Raw genomic sequence first — 19,183 nt, forward strand, 5'->3', positions numbered from 1 at the left:
AAAGTTGAGGACTGTTTGTTACACAGAATAACCTACTAAAAGCTGACTGATATAGTTATTAAAGAGTAATCCTCCAAAAAAAATCAACTAGTGGAGAAGATAGTTCTAATTTTAAATAGAACAATTTCTTGCTTTTTTCACATGCAAAGTATAAAATATTTTGTACTTTCTCTATGGGTATCTTACCCCTACTGTAAAAGGTCTTTTACTTATATAAAATAGCATATTTATATGCTCTTACTACTAATTATTCATTAGATATCAACAAATACTGATGTATAAAACAGTCAATATAAACATCACAGATCCTTCCAAGTTTATATGATACAAAAAAAAACCTACAAGGCTGTTCCTCTCATGGAGACCCCAGTGTGCCCAGCCCAGTCTCCCCACCCCCATACACACACAGAAGGAAGGAAGCCTTCTTGGTGTGATGGGTATTGTGCTTGGACAATAAAGGCCAGGAGAAATGCTAACAAACTGAAGAGTTTCTGAGACCATGAATGAAGAATGGTCCTTTATGAGGGAGCCTGTGCGAGTGAGAAGAGCACTTACTGGGCTGGGGATGGAGTCAGGATCCAGTTTTTTCTGGGGCTGTGGTGGACCAGCCATCTGTGCAGGACCTCCAGGGAAGCCTCCTGGGTAGGAAAGCTGTGCACCTGCCATCTGGGGGCTGTAGTTGGCTGCTTAGGGAAAAAGTTGAAAAAGAACTGACTATAACCAAAAATCCCAGATGTAGGGCTCACTGACAATATTACGCTATTCAGTCAAGAATGTTACATTTTTCATCATATTATAAAAGGCAGGAAGTTAAGTGTGAATATCTAAGTTCCCCTTTTCTTTGTATTTCCACACTATTCAAAACCTACCCTTCCTTAGAAGTAAGTGATAGATGCCGAGTAACATAAAAACAAAGCTGATTTCCAAATAGAGGTCCCCTTAGGTCCCCAGGACCTTCCTCTGAGCCCTTACCCTCTGCCAACCTTACCCTGCTGCGGAGGATATCCAGTGCCCAGGGTCTGTCCTGGGAGAGGCGGGGGCTGGTACTGGGCATCGGGAGGAGCAGGCCCAGGGAGCCCATCCTGCCTGTGTGCTGACGGGGGCAAGGGTGAGGCGCCAGGGCCGTTCCGTGTGGCAGGTGGTGGAGGCAGAACCTGAGGCCCAGGCTGGAGAATGGATGGCTGCAGAGGCCGGGGAGGGCCCTGGGGCTGAGGCGCTGACTGAGGGTCAGGGGCGCCCCGGCTGGGCGGGGCCATGCCTGAGCCTGTGCAAGAAAGAAACCAAACCACTTAACACCACACTTGTCAACTCTCTAACTTCCGTACCATACACAAAAGGGCCACTTCTTTTCCTGATATAATGCCACAAAGCGCCCTTACAAATCATATATTGTTATTGCCACAAGATCATTCAGAAAGTAATACAAATGCTATTTGGGAAAATTTTATAAAACTGGAGAATTTTAAAATGGTAAAAGCAACATTTATAATTTTAGTGAGAAAATTAGTAGGGTGAATTATAAGTTGCATTAACTTTACATGATACATCCCATTAATCAAGGAACTGAATATGGTATAAAAATCTAGAAAATCATACAAAAGAAAATTTTATTACATAACAAGCATTATTCAGGGAACTTTTATATTCAGCAAATCCTTTGTGGCCTGCACCTGGCTTGATCAAACAGATTTCAGAACTAGATAGGAATAACCTGGGAGAAGGGATGAGCCACTAACAAACTTTCCAGCCATATTGGAAGTAGCTGTAAAACCAGATCATTTTTTCTTTTCTATGTTCATGTGAAATTGAGTTGCTTCAATGGGGACTTATCCATTTCAAAATCAGTAAAAGATAAGAAATATCCTGATGATCTTTTTTACAGATACTTCTAAGAAACTAACTGTACATAATGGACACATTTTTCATCAAGATAAATGGAGACTGCTATGGCCCCTATAATATACTGCATCCCTATTGATGTAAATCTCAGTAGTATAACAGCTTTCTCTCCTATTACTCTGTTTTCTCCCTCATGACATCTAAACTTCTATTTTCCCAAGGTCTAAATACAGAATCAAAATGCACTGTGAGATGAGTATTATCTTTTATTATTTTAGGGCCCCATAATAACAGAAAGTTAAAACTATCATAAAAGAGTCTCATTGTTCTGATGTTTATTTGTAAAGCCAGCATTTTTTGGTTTTTGTTATTCCAGTGTTGAATGTAAGGTATTCAGAGGGTCTTCCAATAATTTTGAAATAAATGGCAGCATAATCAAGAAAAAAATTATAGCCATACATGATACAGATGACTTATATGAAGAAGTCCAAAAAACTACTTCAATATGGTATGTCAAAGTTATGTCTATTTTAAAAATGAAGAAAACCTTTCTCATTAAAAATACTCCTGACACAAGACAGTCAATGAGCACTGCTAACGAAACTGTTACCATAGTTGTTGATGTGCATAGCATTCAGTTGACTGCCCAGCTGGGTGACAGATGAAGTGGACACAGGACTTGGATAAGATGACTGTGCAGAGGATGAGTACAGTACATAAGGGGGTGCCACACTGTTGACAGATGGAGGACCTGAAAACCTGAAAGAGAAAAAAAGATGCTTAACTATATCATAGAGTTTTACATTTAAGTGAGATTCAACAAATGTCAATAACTTGTAAAATTAAATAAGCCCACCTGCTAGGTACTAGGGAAATAACTGATATTATATGCCAAGTCTTTAATCTCGATGTGAGCTCAAAATGAATTATGTAGCATCATTCCATATCTCTGCTCACAGACTGAACATATCAAGACACTTGACAAAAAAAAAAAAAAGATTCCTAGTGAAAACACAGAACCATCTTTGGAAATCAATTTGGAGAGATGAGCCTACCAACAGCCTTTCTATACTAAGGTTAATGATCAATAGAACAGAACCAAGGAAATTAAAAGCTTTCTGGTTGTATCTTTATGATCATTCTCCTTATATCCTACCCAGCTTTTAAACAAAATATCACCTGCACTATAATTTTAGTGAGCAAGACATTCCCTACAAAACAGTAGTTGAAAACAAACAATTCAGTAAAAATTTTTGAAATTTTTTGAACCTAAAAAACCATTATATTTTTTAAGTTTGCACTTATTGTATGTTTATTTTTCTTTATTTTATACGAAACAGTAACAACCATCTGAACAGCATTCCTATTATGGTTAATCTGCAAAATGAGGTTAAAGCTTCCCTTCAACTTACATTATGATACTTTATCAATTTTAAGTAAAAATTAAATTTTCCATGTCAATATAAAAAATTAAATTTTCCCAGATGGTATACTCTGATTTTAATTTCTCTGTAAATTGGAAACTATTTCCCTAGTGGGCCATACTTATCTTCCATCCTTCACTAACACCTGAGAGGTTAAGCCAGAGCCTGAAAGAGGCCAGTGGCTTGCCTAAAGTCCCACACCTTATTTGTGACAAAAGTGGGACCAGCCTTTTCCCAGGTCTTAAATGAACACACTTTCTAAAACATCACACTAATTTTCTCTTGTCATTTCACTCCATATATCTTAAACTGAATAATTATTATAAACAAAATTTAAAATTAACCTTCAATTAACCATTACTCTGTATGGTATTAAGCATTTCAGAATGATGATATATCCTCTGCTTCAAGTTAAATGGATGATGCTTTTTCAATGTAAAAATACAAGCGACATAGGAGACATTTGGTTGTAAAAGGTTGTAAAATTAGAATGAATAATGTTTTAACCCAAACAATATGGCTAAGTAAAGCTGTCAATCTCTTTTCCTGTCAAAAACTAAAAAAAAGACCAACACAGACTAAGCATCCTTTGATTTAAATAACTTCTGGAAAAGAAATTAATAAAGACAAAAAATTTAAAAGTTAAAAGTAAAACTTTTCTTTATATCTCTAATTATTAATGATACTAGACATGAAAATGGCATGGTGAACTATAACTAGTCTTACCTGACACATTTAAAATCCACTCTGGTCACTTAGAAATGATTTTAAGAATTGTCATAAAGGTATGTTTAATAAATCCATTGTTTCATAAAAAGAAACTTTTTTAAAGAAATGATACCTTTGGTCTTTTAAAAATATTCAGTCATGGAGGATCAATATGTGGAATAACCATACACAGGCAACATGTACATGCTCTTTAAGAATATATAAGTGGATGCAGTGTGAGGTACGGTTACAATGTTTGGATCTAATAAGCATGAACTAGAAGTTAAATGTTAAACCAGCAGTTAAGTGGGGAGAGGTGGTGGGGGAGGGATGGAGGTGGGTATTCAGCTGTTTGAGAAAAAAATTCCCCAAAAGATATTCATAGGGATCAACAGAGGTGAGGCTCAGAACCTCACCCCTCCCTGCTTTGAGAGAAATCTTCTGCATCCATGGATGTTTTGCTGCCCTTGTCTAGCCTGGATTAATACTTAGTCCATAGGAACTAAGTATTAATACTTAGAACACACCTGATCATCTGATCATCTACATTTGCCCTCTTACAGCACTAAACTATGTTTTCTACCTTTATCTTGCATCTACCTACCACTTCAGCATTTTATTAAAAATAAAAATAATAATAATAATAAAGGGAGAAATGTGGGATCAACATATAAATCAAGTACAAAAATCAAACGAATATTCATATTTGACCTGATTGTTTATAGGTCATAATGCGTGATCAAAACCGAAAGTTTCTGTGATGAATGCCCTTGTACTGTTCACCATATAAACTATGTAAGAATTCGTTCACCATGTAAGAAGTTGTTCGTTATGCTTCAGAAGATTGGAGACTGACGAGAATTAGACTTGAGATGGATTAATGATTGTACATTGAGCATTGACCCCCCTATACTGAATTTTATTGTTGTTAACAACCATTTGATCAATAAATATGAGAGATGCCCTCTCAAAAAAAAAAAAAGATATTCATAGATATTTCACAAATGTTAATGATAATTTTAAAATATAAAATTACGTTAATCATTTATTATATAGACAGTACAAATAGGAAAAAATATGATTCAAATAGAATTATGACATAAGCAGCTTCAAATATACTTTCTTAACTTAACAAAAGGTTAATGATATAAAAGATAGAATGAGAGAATGTCCCATTAGCCAATATAACCCATTTGCTATGTACCACTCTAGCATTTTGACCCATAATGCCACTTTTTAGTTTAACATATGTTTTGGGCATTAAGCTTCAGAAATGCAAATATTTTTCTGACCAATTTAAATGTAAAACTTAAACAAATTTGAATTTTAAAAGCAATCTCAGCAATGTAAAAATAAAATAGCACTCAAGGAGTAACAAAAACTCTCACATAAGGGAAAAGAGATTAACAGGACATTTTAAACATACCAAGTGGTTTAATATTTTTCAATTTCATTGCTTTACTAAATTTGTTTATCCAAAGTCACATAGCATATAGGTATCAGCTGTTAGGTTAGAATCCAGGTCCTACCACCCCTAGACTGGAGACCTGGTGTCTGACCATGGGCAAGGGGCTAGTCACTTAATTTCCGTAGCTCTCAGCTTTCAAATCATAAAAATGTGCAGATGAAGTGTAATGACATTCCCTACAAAACAGTAGTTGAAAACAAACAATTCAGTAAAAATATGCAGATACTGTTTTTTGCTATAAAATATAGTGTGGTAAAATTAAGAATCACATAGATCTAAATATCTCTCATGTTGATTTCTCAGCTATAAAATATAGTGTGGTAAAATTAAGAATCACATAGATATAAATAACTCTCATGTTGATTACTTCATTTAACATGTCCCTTAGCCGAGAAACATCCAATTATGTATTTTAATTAATGTTTCACTGAACGTCAGAAAAAAGCATCATCATCAAAAAGAATAGTCCATAAAGAATTACTACTGGAGGATTAATAAAACATGGAAATTAAACTTCAGGTTAAGCCTAAACCTCTGGGTTTTCTCAGTTATCCAGCCTGCTCAACTTCAAATACTCATTTTCAAATTTGCAACGAATTGCTCAAGAATTCAGCTATATACTGAAATTTTGTTAGAATTTGGAGATGAGGTACCATATTTTTGAGATTTTGAAAAAAAATCTCGATTTTAAATTCTCAGTCCATAGAGAACACAAAAGTTGTGTCAAATTGTATCATTTCTTTCCACAAAAAAAGAGAGAACTATTTTTCTTATTTTTCTTGTTCTCTCCTTTTCCATTACAACCAATTTCTTAGTAGACTGACCCCTATCAGCTTCAATTTAGGAAGATGAGCGTCCTCTCACCATCACCCCAATTCTCTATTTCTTGGTTAAAATAAATAACTCACAATGAACAAACTGACTTTTCCCCTTACAACTAAAAATGGATCTTTACATTATAGATTTTATTCAGCAGATTAATCTCACCCAGCTGTAACCTTTTAGTTAGAACTTCAGAACCATTTACAACTTGAAAACATTTGTGGTGCCTCAGGCAGGATCAAAAAGACAAATGACTAGATATGATCTTTAAATTTTATGAAACATTACCTTTGAAATAGCAACATTTAAAAATAAAAATTATGAATTTTTAAATTTAAATCAATATAATGACCCTGAATTTTATCTTGATTTTATTTGATAGTTCAGATATGGTAAAAATTAAGATGGGTCTTCTAATCACAAAAGGGCACTTGTGAAGTGCTATAAGCACCAAAGAAATGTCGAGCCATCTCTGCTCTCTGCCAGCTGCTATCATCCAACTAGTGTATTCATCTGCACAATCACTGTGGCCTTTGCCCTTGCACTAGAGCATAAACACAGAAATACGTTCCATGGGGCAAAGCAGCATAGTAACCATGGAGGTTTAGCTGGAATACTAGACTTTTCCCTGACTTCTTCATTTTTTTAAACACCATTTCCAGCCTTTAATTCATGGTTCAAGCTGAATGAAGCAAGTGAATTATGGAGGAGACAGGGCAAAATCTATCTGCACTTCCCTGGGAATCACGATAAAAGCAGACTCCTAAACTGAGCAAGATACAGAGAGCACATTTTCTACCTACAGTGGAAATGGTATTGATAACTGCTAACATGTATTGGGTCTTCCACTGGCATGTGCCCTGTGCAAGTTTCTCTGCCTGCATTAATCACCAAAATCCTCACAACAACAGTATTACTCTTATACTTGTGATGAGGAAACCGAGGCACGCTGTGGTGAAATACCTTGTCCAACTAATTGCCTCAGCCAAGAGTAGCAAACATGTTTGGACTCTGTGTTGAGCTACAACCACATAGCTGGCATCTGTCTGATGGCAAAGTCTGATTTACTTACTCCTAAAGAACCTAATACAAGTGAAACAAATGGACAGAACTATAAAGATTAGTCTAATCTAAGTTAATGCCAGTGATCCAAAGCTTTTCATAATTTCAAAACAGCTGTTTGATTTTTGCATTTCTTCTTTAACAAAAGAAATCTGAGACACTTGATAGTTCACACCAATGAACTTCTCTAGATCTTCTCTCCTATACTCTGGTCTGAGAATTCTATTTCCTCATTTCACAAGTGAGGAAAATGAGGAGGCTCAGGAACTTTACCAGCATTGCTCAGCTACTTAATTGCTTAAACTAGAAGAGGTGTCCCAGTTCTCCATCCTTCTGCTCCCCTTCAAGCCCCACCACCATGCTTTTGAGACTAGGGGCCACCACAGGGTAAGGTCCTGAGTTGGGCCCTCTCTGCTCCTTGTTCAAACCACAATCACAAGTAAACCAAATTACTTAGATTCACTCCTCTGTCTGTTTCCTGCATTAAACTTCACTCTGAATCTCACAGCTACCATTTCAATAGCAAATGTTTTAAGGACAAACAAGAGCCAGGAAATGTCAACTTCACAAATGCCCTGTAATAGAATCAACTTGATGATAACAGGCTCCTTGAAAAATTAACTAGATGGCTTCACCGTCAGCAGGGTCCAAATTCACACTGATGGGTTATTCCTCCTTGCCACTCAACCTTGCAGCCGAACAACCTGGGAAAGGAACTTGTGAAATGAAGCCTCTGGATAATCCTTGGAGAAATTCCAAAGTAATACTATCTACAGCTTGGCACTGGGATTTCCAACAGCAACACCTCACAGGACAAACAATAAAGGGATTTCCAGCAGAGCAGGTGTGACGCTGACTCCCCTGGGGACAGTCCCAAGTGGATTGCAGAGCTCTGAATATCTCATATGTCTCATATCTTGGCTTCTCTAGGCCTGCCTCCAACTTTTCCCTTCCTTAGTTTATTATAAGTGCAGATTTATTTCCTGTGTTGTTCTTACTATCTCCTGCCTGTCAAGAGTTGCTCACTAGCACCTGTGTGCTTTCCGCATCAAATCCACAGTTTTTAATGAGTGACCACAGTCTGATTTAATTTTTAAAATATTTATTATGCACCTACTGGCACTGAACTCAGTTCTGTGAATGATTCAAGAAAACAGGTAATTTAAAATTTCATTGGGAAATGCAGGCCACAGATATCTGGAGGAATTAGAGATTAATACAAAATTCTAAAACAAGATGAATATAACCAAAACTAAACTGTGTGGTATTGACACAAGTAATTTTTTTTATTTTTTAAATATATACTAGTGGGATTTTTTTCCTCCTAACTTTTCGAAATGCTTTGTTTCCTACGGCATTTTTCCAGTACAATCTTCCAAGGATGTAAACAGTATCAAGAGGTCAAACTTTCAATCAATAAACATGCAAGTTTAGAAGCGGCTGGTGAGACAACTTTAGTATAATATACAAATGAGAGTTGAGAGTTGGAATCTACCTAGCTCACCTTTGGGGAAGATGACCTTGGGCATGAGCTCCATTCTGGCCAAACTGAGGAGGTCCAGGAGGCAGATGGCCCTGAGGCAATAGCCCCCGGGGGGCAGCAGCCCCCAAAGGCCCTGCTGGCTTCATCATACCTGCAATGGAAGAGGATGAATTTAAAAGAGGAAAGCTCAGAAAGGGGATGCAAGCACATTAGTTTAAAATTACAAACTAGGAGGGGAAGGATGGAACAGAATGGGTTAGGACAAGTTCTCCTTTAAACTTGCTTTAATCATCACTGACATATCAATGCTAGGCTCCAGCATAGTTATTTGACCATCATAATGATAGGAGAGCAGAAAAGAAAGGAATCGTTTTGACACTGAACAGAAACTAAAACAGAAGAAATAACCTTTGCATTTGGTAGAAGCACCTTGAAAGAACATCCTATCACACAAAGAATGCTAGAACATACAATGAAAGATGCCAGTTGGATATAAGAAAATAAATCTGGAAAAAGAAACAGAATGAGTCACCATGAAGCATCCTAACTCTACAGGGGGAAAAAAAAATCTCTGAAAATGCCTTTTTTTGAGTTACAGCATGAGGAAAGCAAATAGAAAGTAGCATCTGTTTCTCCAACAAATCCCAGGCACAGCCTTCAGAATCAATAATTTTTCCAGGATTCCAAATAGTTGGGTGATAACCAACAGAGAGACTGCTCAAGTCATCACACTCACTCATACAAAACATAGGATCACATGCAATTACTAGATGCTCCTGGCAATGACCCTGTTTTCATTTACTGGCAACTCTTCTTAAGTAGAGATCTTTGTTTCTCTTTAGAAATGTTCTCATTTGTCTCTTTTCTTCTAGAAAAATTGTGGTACAGGAGAAAAATCATTGAGCTTTGGTTAGAGCAGGTCAAGGCTCTACCCAGTGCTGGGCAAAAAGTTTATCTTTCAGGACCTGTTTCCCCCTCACTATAGGAAAGACTTGGACTAGCTTACTTGTGACACCCTTTCCAGCATTTTAAAAGTGCATTTCTTTTATCTGCTCTCTCTACTTCCACCCTGCATATTTTTGTTCCAGCCCACTCAATTTTCTTTTGACCCTTCCCTCCTCTCAGGTACCATCATCAATGATCTCTGGGCACTCTTCTGTTCGCTCTCATGTGGTCTCTCCTACTCAACATCCCCCTTCTTCTATCTTCCTCTAGATAGTGTATCTCCTCGGATAGCAAGGGAATTAGCTGGATGGCCTTGCAGTAGCCAAGGAAGAGTTTCTTATATTGTCCTCACAATACTTTGTAGAGCATGCTTTCACATGCTTGGGTAATCTAATCTAGGATGAAATACAACCATTGAAGTGGCAGTGTTCGTGAATATTACTGAAACTTTACAAAGGTTTCTTAAATCAGGATTTCCTCAAACTTATAAAGTTTATATTAACTCTAGAGTCTCAGTTTTATTTAGCAATTTTTCATATATCAAGAAAACAAATATTATTCTCATAACAGTACATTTTCATATAAAGTTCTAAGCCCTAAACCCAGCAAAGTTAGAAAAGCATGAGACTTACAGTCACACAGACTTGGGTCTGAATTCCTTCCCTACCATTTGACCTGTGACCCTGACAAGATACTTTTATCTTTTAAAGCCTCAACTTTTAACATTGTCATGGCAATAACGTCCCCCATCTCTAAGAATTATTCTGAGAATTAAGTGAGGCAATGGATGTTAGAGCATCCAGAAGAATGCCTAATGTATAAAAACAATTACTCGACAAATCTGCTTCCTCTCCCCTGGCCATATCCCCTGGCCTCCCTTTTTTTTTCTTAAGTATTTATATTCTAACAAAACACATACACTATAATTATATGTGCACTGGTACCTTCAATTTTAAAACATTACTTTGATCAAAAGTAGAAAATCCACAACACCAGTGTTAAAAATAGTAAATAATTACATACACTACATAAAATCAAAAATAGTCTCTTTTTCAAAATAAGTAGGTAAAAAGCAATTTCATTAACAAATCTCATATACATGTCTAGAGAATCAAAAACCAGTTCTCAAGAGTTTCTCACATCTGGGTATTCCAGAGTATGCATAGTACACATGTTAATAAACTTGTTTCTAAAAGCAAAAGCAAAACCCCCCAAAACCCAGTTTCCACTCAAGCAGAACTGTTATATACCAATCTTATTAAAATGTTCTTTCCCTTTTATTTTTGGAAATCAACTCCATAGTAATGATTCGAACTCATTTCTTTGTTTAACACACATTCAATTTGCCTTTAAGCCACTAAGAGCTCTTACGGAAGAGACAACCACGTACACGGACAATTACAGTGTTGCGTGCTAAGTGTCATGTGGATGGACTACCTAACTCTTCCTAGGGGAATCCAGATAAGTTCAAAGAGGAAGGACTGCTTGAGCTGAATCTTGAAGGAAACGAAGGGATTTTCTTAGCAAAGCTGAACAAAGGCATGTGAGATCATGGTGTGATCAGAGACTGGGAAAAGGTTCAGTGTAGAGAGACAGTGAAGAAAAGTGGCTGGAGCAGAAGGCTAGGTTCATGCTGCAAAGTCCTGCATGCCATTTGGACTCTCTCCCCAGGGCAAAAAGAAGTCAGTGTCATTGTTTTCTGCAAAGCCATAATCTTTCCTGGCCACATTACTGGCACTTTCAACAGTGATCAGAGATAAAGAGAAATCAGGTTCTTTGTAGAGCAATATGAGAATTTTAATAGGAAAGGAAAATCATACAATGAGAAAGAACTAGCTAAACTATGCCAAAAGAAAAATAGCTAAAACCATAAACTGGTCTTTAATGCAGTGGCAGATATAGACTAGCTTACTCACTACCAATTCCCTTTCTGGCTTGCCTTTCCGTATAGTCCTGAGCTGTGAAGATAGAATTTCCATTTCCTAGATGCCTTATAAATTGCGTTTCCATGTGCTCTGAACTAGCAAAGCAACACACCTCTGGGAGACCCTGGCCAGCAGGCAGGCACGGCAGTCCTGAGGGAGATAGGCAGTGACTGCTGTCGGATGAGACCTGTGTGGGGAGAGCATCGCTATGAGCTGCAGAGCACCGAGCCTGAGCACTGGCTCTCCAGCGTACTAAGCTTCCTGATAGCCTTTGACAAACCCCTTTCCACCAGAGAGGTTCCGATTAGCAGCAAAAAACCCTGACAGAAGTAACATCACAGAAAAGCATGCCTTGGATTTGGTTCTGCATTTCACAAACTAATACCAAAATTAAAAACCACTTGTGAATAAAAATGTTTATCTAAAATGTACAAAGATAACCTCCCCATCATACAGGCAGAATCCTAAGAACTACTGTTCCTGAGGCATGTGCCTGCCGGTGTGCCTGCACAAGCGTGCTACCAATGGGAGCCCTGCGGCCCCAAACACCCCTGCCCTCAGTCCAGGACACCAGAGCTTGCTTCTCTGCTTCCAGACCAGTGGCACTCCACCAGGGGTGATTTTGATGCTGAAGGGGAATTTGGCAAAGGGGTTTGGTTGCCACAGCTAGGCAGCAGGGAGTGAGGTGTGAGGGGGAGGAGGAGGAGGATGGATATGGAATGGGCATAGGCCAAGGATGCCTCTCAACATCGTACAATGCACAGCACAGCCTCCCGCAGCATAGTGTCAACAGCGCAGGGGTGGGAGACCCTGCTGCAGAGCACTGCCCCACCCCAGCTCCTTCTCCACACTTTCTAATGTGCAGTGTAATTCTTTCTAAAATGCACATGATATTGTGACCCTCCCAGTTTAAAATGCTTCAGACCCTACTGCCCTTAAAGTCCAAATGAAGTCTTACCATGGCCTTGATTTCACTCCACCCACACCTCAGCCATGCTGAACTTCTGGCAGGCCCTCAGAAGTGCCACATCCCCCCACCCCAGCAAGCTGCCTGCCCACCCAGCCAACTCTCATCATCTCTCAGGCCACTCCTTCCAGGAAGATTCCCTTCACCCTTCGGTCCTGGTAGGTGCCTCTGCCATGTGCGTACCACCCTCCACCTCCTTTATTGTCCCTGCACCTCCCGCACTGTCACTTACCCAATGCATAGCCCACTGGGTAAGTAAGCACTCTAAGGGCTGAGATTAGGTTTATGTTATTAATTGTTATATCACCACAAGTATTTCCCTCACTCAATAAATCTGTTAAATTTGCTACTGCATAGCACTAGCATGACACAATAGGCACAAATGGAGTTACAGTATGTGAGAAATACAAAACAAGAGTTAGCCCTGGGCAGATCCAGGGAAGAACAGATATTCCAGGGAACCACAATGAGGCTGCCTGTGTCTGTCAGAAAACCAACAAAAGGGTCACCAAAGACTAGAAAAGAAGGCATGTGATGACTGAGATGGGATCTATGGTTACGGCACACAGAAACAGAGGCTAGGATAATTTAGTTTCAGCCTTAAATAATTAAACAAAAGCACCATAATTTACAGAAAGGTATATTTACACAGTCTGATAGGCTGGGATATCCACCTGAGAATTGAATAAGGAGGAAGAGCTTTAAATTAAAACATGAAGGATTTAACCTGATAACAATAGTTTTTTTAAATATTGGTAAACACCAGAATGTTTTGCTGATGAATGGAGGCACTGGGCATCCACTCATTCACTGAATAAACATTTAATGAGTGCCTTCTCTGCCCCAGGCACATGTTATAAGACAGTGATAAATGGCATAGAGGCCTGCATAGGTGTTAGGAGAACACAAAGGGAGAAGAGGATTTGTAAACAAGCTTGAGGAAGCATAGTGATGAGAAATGCCTACAACCATGACACTTGAACTGTCTAAAGGAGAAGTGTGAACTCTGTTGGGAGGACAACATGGAGGCATGGCTGGCTTTCTGATAGTATGGGGTGCAAATCAGGGCAGATGAGCAAACCAGCCTTCATATGAGTAATAGCTTAGGATCGCTGGAGCAACAAGTGTGGAAAGGTGGCAGATGAGCTGAAAAAAAGAAAACGGTAAACTAATGAAGTCCTAAGGTACTAGAAATATAATCAGGGGCAATGAGAAACCATAAAAGGTTTTAAGCAAAAGAAAGTGAGAATTAGATTTCCATGCTATAAAAATCCAACCAGCACAGGATGGTTTGGAGAAAGGGTTAAGACTTAAGAGATCATTTTAGTAATACAGGTAAGAAATGGATGGCTTGAATAAGAGCGACAGGAGGTTAGAAAGGAAGAAGCAGGTAGGAAAGATGTCTACAATTAGCCCCAAAAGAATTTGGGAGGTCAACTGGATTGGAGAAGGTAAAAGGGAGAGATTTTTTCAAATAGTGAAGGCTTCTAATTTGGATAACTGAATGATTGATGCTGCTGGGTAATATGGAATGCAGGCAAAAAAACACAGGTTTTATGCAAAGAATTCTGAATTATTTTGGACATGAGTTTGGTGAGACTATACAAACGGGGACAGTTGAAAATATGGATCTGGAACTTCCGTGAGACATCTGGACTAGAGAAATGACCTGAGAGACTGGTACTTCATATGGAATGATACAGTTTAGGGAAAAATCTATGGAGTGAGATAAGACAAAGGGTGTAGATAGAACAAAGAAGGAGAAAGAACAATGCAAGCATCATATAGAAAGTGGTGATGGGATGGTCCTTAGAAAGAGATGCACAGAAAGCCACCAAGAAAAAGAACAGAAGGATAGTGCTGTTGAAACCAAAGGAGAAGAGAGTTTCGTACAAACAAGAGAAGTAAACTGTCAGGATCTAGAGAAGACAATATAGAATCTAGTGCATTTGGTAGCAGGAGGCCACCAATGACCCCGGTGGGAAATGGGGAAGGGTGCACGGGACCCAAGCCTTAGAGTGGGATCTACACTGAGCCATGGAGGACTGAGAGGCAAGGATGGAGACTCAGCGAGAAAAGTAAATACTTGTTTAAAAAGATGTCTGTGAAGAGAGGAAGGGACCGTTACACTTGGCTATGTATAGGAGTTTGTTATTTGCTTTCTTGAGGGACCTGGGTATGAATCTGCACTACAAGCCTTGTGACCTTGAATAAGTTGTAGTATACCAGGCACTCAGTTTTCTTAGCTGAAAAACAGGGCTAATAATCTACTGTTCAGCATTGTATGAGGATTAAAGAAGATAATATATGTAATGCTTTTAAGACCAGTTTTTGATATGCAGTAAGCACTCAAAAAAGAGTAGTTTGTAATTATCATTACATATAAATGCAGAGGAGTAATGAACCAGCACATAGAAAGAAACTGAGAAAGGTTAATGGAACCTACAGGATCCAGATCTAAAAACGCAGTGAGGAGGATTGGTCCTAGACAGGACAAGGATGCCTCACCAGGAGGTTTTTAAAACTAAGCCCTAGTGGGCCTAAGAGTGACTTTCCATAGGAAATTCAAGTCTCAAGCATCTTCTGCAGCAAACTTTGTGTGGCTGCTACCATCAAGCCTCCCTACGGGGCTTTCCTCACCCTCATTGACTCTGCTTCCCATATATGCCACTCAGCATGGTCTGAATCCTACCATACCTAGTCAGGCCTGGTGAGCCCCCAAAAGATACTGATTTATACATTGCCTCTTCCCAACAAGGATTTGAGTTGAATTTCTCAGCATTCTGTAAGAAGTCCCAACAACTGTCTGCCACAAATATTTTTAGGGAATTTGGGACCATCAGACCTGAAACAAGCTATTATTAGCCTCACCCCTTGACCCTAACATCAAAGCAGCCCCATGAGGGCAGTGGGCTCATTGTGTCAACTATCATCAGAACAACCTTAGACCCATTCTGTTACTCCTTTTTCTTCTACCTTTGCCCCCCAAACCAGGATTCCCTGCTGTGTGACATATTTTAAAGTGACCAGTATTGTTCAATAATGATTCCAAGGCAAGGCCATGTTTTTCTTATTATTATTAAGTAATCTTTAGTATGCAAATCTAATTATATTTTTCTAATATCAAAACTGACTTTATAATTGCTAAAACCACTTTAGTGTGTATATACTTAGTACATATGTGTGTGTATATATGTGTGTGTGTATATATATATTATATATAGTTTGTTTTACTGAATGGTAACAGTAACCTCACACCACTAATTAATAGCAAGAACAAGTCGAACAGTAAAAACAAAAAACACTCAGGAAGCTTCTTTGTTGCAATCCATATTTAAAAGTCAAACTTCTTATATTCCATACACTAACCAAACTGATGATGAAGGCTTCTTCTGTGAGAATATTTTCCAAGTAATCCTATATTATCAAGACATTACATCATATAATGACTATTCAGCACTCCCAAAGCTGCTCTTTCAGAACCTCTATTTTTCTGAGCCTGAGAATCAATAATCACATACAGGTCAAAATAATGCACTTTACCTGGTGGAGACCCTGTGTGAGATGGGTCCCCATAGTGCCCATAATTAGGTGGAGAAAGGCCTATTCCAGGCTGGGACTGAGAATAGGGAGGCGTAGCCACATAACCTTGTTGACTCATTATGAAATGATCATTCCAAGGGATAGTTCTACAAAAGAACCCTGCAACAGAAAAAAAAGAAAATGTCAACAAGAGGGTTTGAGCTACTTCATGCTATTAATAATGTAAGTAAGCACTGTTAATATTTATGATGGTTTGAGGAAAGGTACAATTATCAGGTGCATGACACATCTTCATATCATTTATCATATCATTATCCTCTACAAAGGGCTTAATCATAGCTCTATGGAACTCAGAAACTCACTTCTATAATCTGAGGCAAATCCTTAGGCACAAAATCTGAATAACAGCTGCCAGCCATTTTTTCATTGGAAGACTAAACTGTTTCAGATAGTCTCTCATAAGTGTATCTACTATTTTGTGCCTTTAGTTTCCGTGGCCCCATTTCAGCACAGAGCATGTAACTGGCAGTAATTATATGTCATTCAATTGACTGACCAGCTGAACTGCCAGTAATCTGCAATCAAATGTTTTATGACTTGTGTCATTTTAGTGCTATTCTAAATTAGTAATTTTAATCAGGCAGTTAGGACAAAGAAAAATCAATAGTCCAACAAATATAGCAGAAGATAAAGAAGTTGATAATGGACTTATTTTATGAGTCTAAATTGAACAAGCCAGGAGGCAGCCTACAACCATTTGAGATTTGTCAAGTTTCTCAAAGATGACAGACTTTCTGATTTAAATATTAGACCTCTAAGAACATAATATTTAAGGAACTAAGAAAACAACTGCAATTTCATATGTGTTAAGGCACACACACAAACTCACAAATACAAAAAGATCCATCTTGATTCTACTCACATAAACATCAATTTGCTCTAAATTTTCCATTTCTCCCAGGTTTCACAAAATAAGAGACACTTCACAGAACTATACTCAACAAACATTTTTTGTAACAGAAAAACTGTGAATCCTGGCAAGAGAAGTGGGTTTTCAATACAAATCTGCTAATATGTAAGCTGTGTGACACAAGTAAGCAGATGAATCTCCCTGGGCCTCAGTTCCTTCTTACAAAATAAAGCCTCTAAAAGCCTTTCCAGATATAAAACACTGATACAACCATTTCTCTCCAGTTTCTTCACCCAGCAAAGAAACATTCTTCCTTTTGCTATTTTATGATGCTTCCTTTTAAAGTGAAAGTTGGGTGATACCTGCTAAGGCTTGAACCTTAAGGAAATGGCATTCTTTATTTGGTTTCGTTTTCAGATTAAAGTGCAAGTTTCCAAAATTGAAGCAAACACGTAAAAATATTATAAGATCACTTTCTTCTCCTTCGGAAGAGGAGAGCTAAGAAGAGACAGGCAAAGGCCTACTGGTCCACTTTGTTACCGACAATCATTTTTCCCTCCTCCCACTCAGCAGAGAGAGACGTGGCAGCCCGAGCTTTGGTCAAGCACATTTAGGAAGTCGGCAGGAACACACCTACGTAGCAGCCTGTTGCTGGGTGACAGAAAGAAAGGCAGGGATGTTCACTCCTAAGAGCAGGAAGCCGTCAGGTCCCTCTTAACTGGCCCTGGCAGGAATCTGCTTCCTCGAGCAACCCAGTTTGCCACGTCAAACTTCCTCACACACAGAGCACCAAGTTACAGAAATCTGACTCAGCTTCAAGCGGCGACATGGCAGAAAGCCACTTGGCAAGAGCAGGCCTAGGATCAAAATCTGGAAGCCTCAGTCCCAGGGCGACCACCGTGCAATTGTCACTCCACAGCTCTAGCCAAGGCGCACTTCTCAGCCTGGACCAAGTTCAGATTCGGGCAAATCAGTTTCCCTATCAGATGTCCCGAAGCTTTAAGATACAGTTGCCATTTTTACTCTGAGTATTTTCAACACCCCCTTCCTCCAAGGAAGAGGAAACTAAGTTGATATGGAGACAGGAAACCGCTGGCAGTGACACTGGCACACCGCGGCTCCTGAGGACCCTAATCAGGCAGTTCCGGCATCCCGATATACAAAGATGGGGTTGCGGGGGGGCAGGTAAAAAATGCCCACGCCCCCCACCTCACTCTCATTATTAAATTGCACGAAAGGGCTAAAGGAGCAAAGTATGAGTTCACGTCCGCTGTGCTGCCACAGGTGAGCATACCCCCATCCCAGGTGGGCCACCGCACCCCACTCCAGCCGAGCCTGGAGCGGGCTGTTCCGCCTGAGCTTGGCTAGGCTGCGCGAGGCATTACCTGGTCGGCTCCCTCACGCCGCCGGGCCCCCAACAGCCTGCGCTCTGCTCCTAGCGCCGGTTGCCCCCGGTGACCCAGTTCCCGCTGCTTCCGCCGCTCCCGCCGCGCGTTTCCCCGAGCCCGGTGTCCCTACAGGCTGGTCTAGCGCACGGAGTTGCAGCTGGGCTGGGAACTGCCACGTCAAACGCTCTCCCGGCCGCGCACCGCCAGGGCCGGGGCTCCGACCAGCGGCCGCGCTCCCGCCGGCGCAGGCGCACAGACCCCGCCGGGGCGTGGGTAGGGGCGGGGATGGGCGGGGATGGGCGGGGCGGGGAAGGGATGGGCCGCCGAGCGTGGTCGGCGCATTGACCGCCCGCCCCCACTTTTTTTCTCCTGTCGTCCTTTCTTGTCAGTTTTGTTTGTATCTCTCCGACAAATCAGAGATTCTAACGTTTTTGCTAAATCAGGACAAGATTTTCACCAAGGAGCCCCATAGGATAGAGGGAGTGCGTCCTAAGGGTTCACTCATTCTTTCGTTCCACAGGTTGCAGGCTCAGCTATTCAGGTATTATGTACTCGAGTAACTGATATTTCAGGTACTGCACTGCATACACTGGAAGGTACACGATTCCGGACTTCGAAGAGAGATAACAGTTTAAAGGCGAACCTGGCACATATATAGGGACAATTCGATGACGTACTCGTGGAATACACTAGAGAGGA

At 39.8% G+C, this 19,183-nt stretch overlaps 1 protein-coding gene across 2 annotated transcripts in view; it reads right to left on the bottom strand.

The window, feature by feature from the left end:
* The window catches only part of SEC24D (SEC24 homolog D, COPII coat complex component), a 118,912-nt gene extending 100,165 nt beyond the window's left edge, over positions 1-18,747 (bottom strand). The window contains exons 1-6 of one of the 2 annotated variants that reach the window (XM_017666231.3): positions 18,482-18,747; positions 16,187-16,345; positions 8,828-8,957; positions 2,450-2,598; positions 989-1,264; positions 556-683 (exon numbers count right to left, since the gene is read on the bottom strand). In XM_017666231.3, the coding sequence (XP_017521720.2) occupies positions 556-683; positions 989-1,264; positions 2,450-2,598; positions 8,828-8,957; positions 16,187-16,304 (801 nt within the window). In that variant the 5' untranslated portion in view covers positions 16,305-16,345; positions 18,482-18,747. Of the gene's footprint in view, positions 1-555; positions 687-988; positions 1,265-2,449; positions 2,599-8,827; positions 8,958-16,186; positions 16,346-18,481 lie in introns of both variants that reach the window. The other variant, XM_017666229.3, reaches the window with a different exon arrangement.
* Positions 18,748-19,183: the final 436 nt, after the last annotated feature.

The sequence above is a fragment of the Manis javanica genome, chromosome 5 (genome assembly GCF_040802235.1).
Source record: "Manis javanica isolate MJ-LG chromosome 5, MJ_LKY, whole genome shotgun sequence".
NCBI lineage: Eukaryota > Metazoa > Chordata > Mammalia > Pholidota > Manidae > Manis > Manis javanica.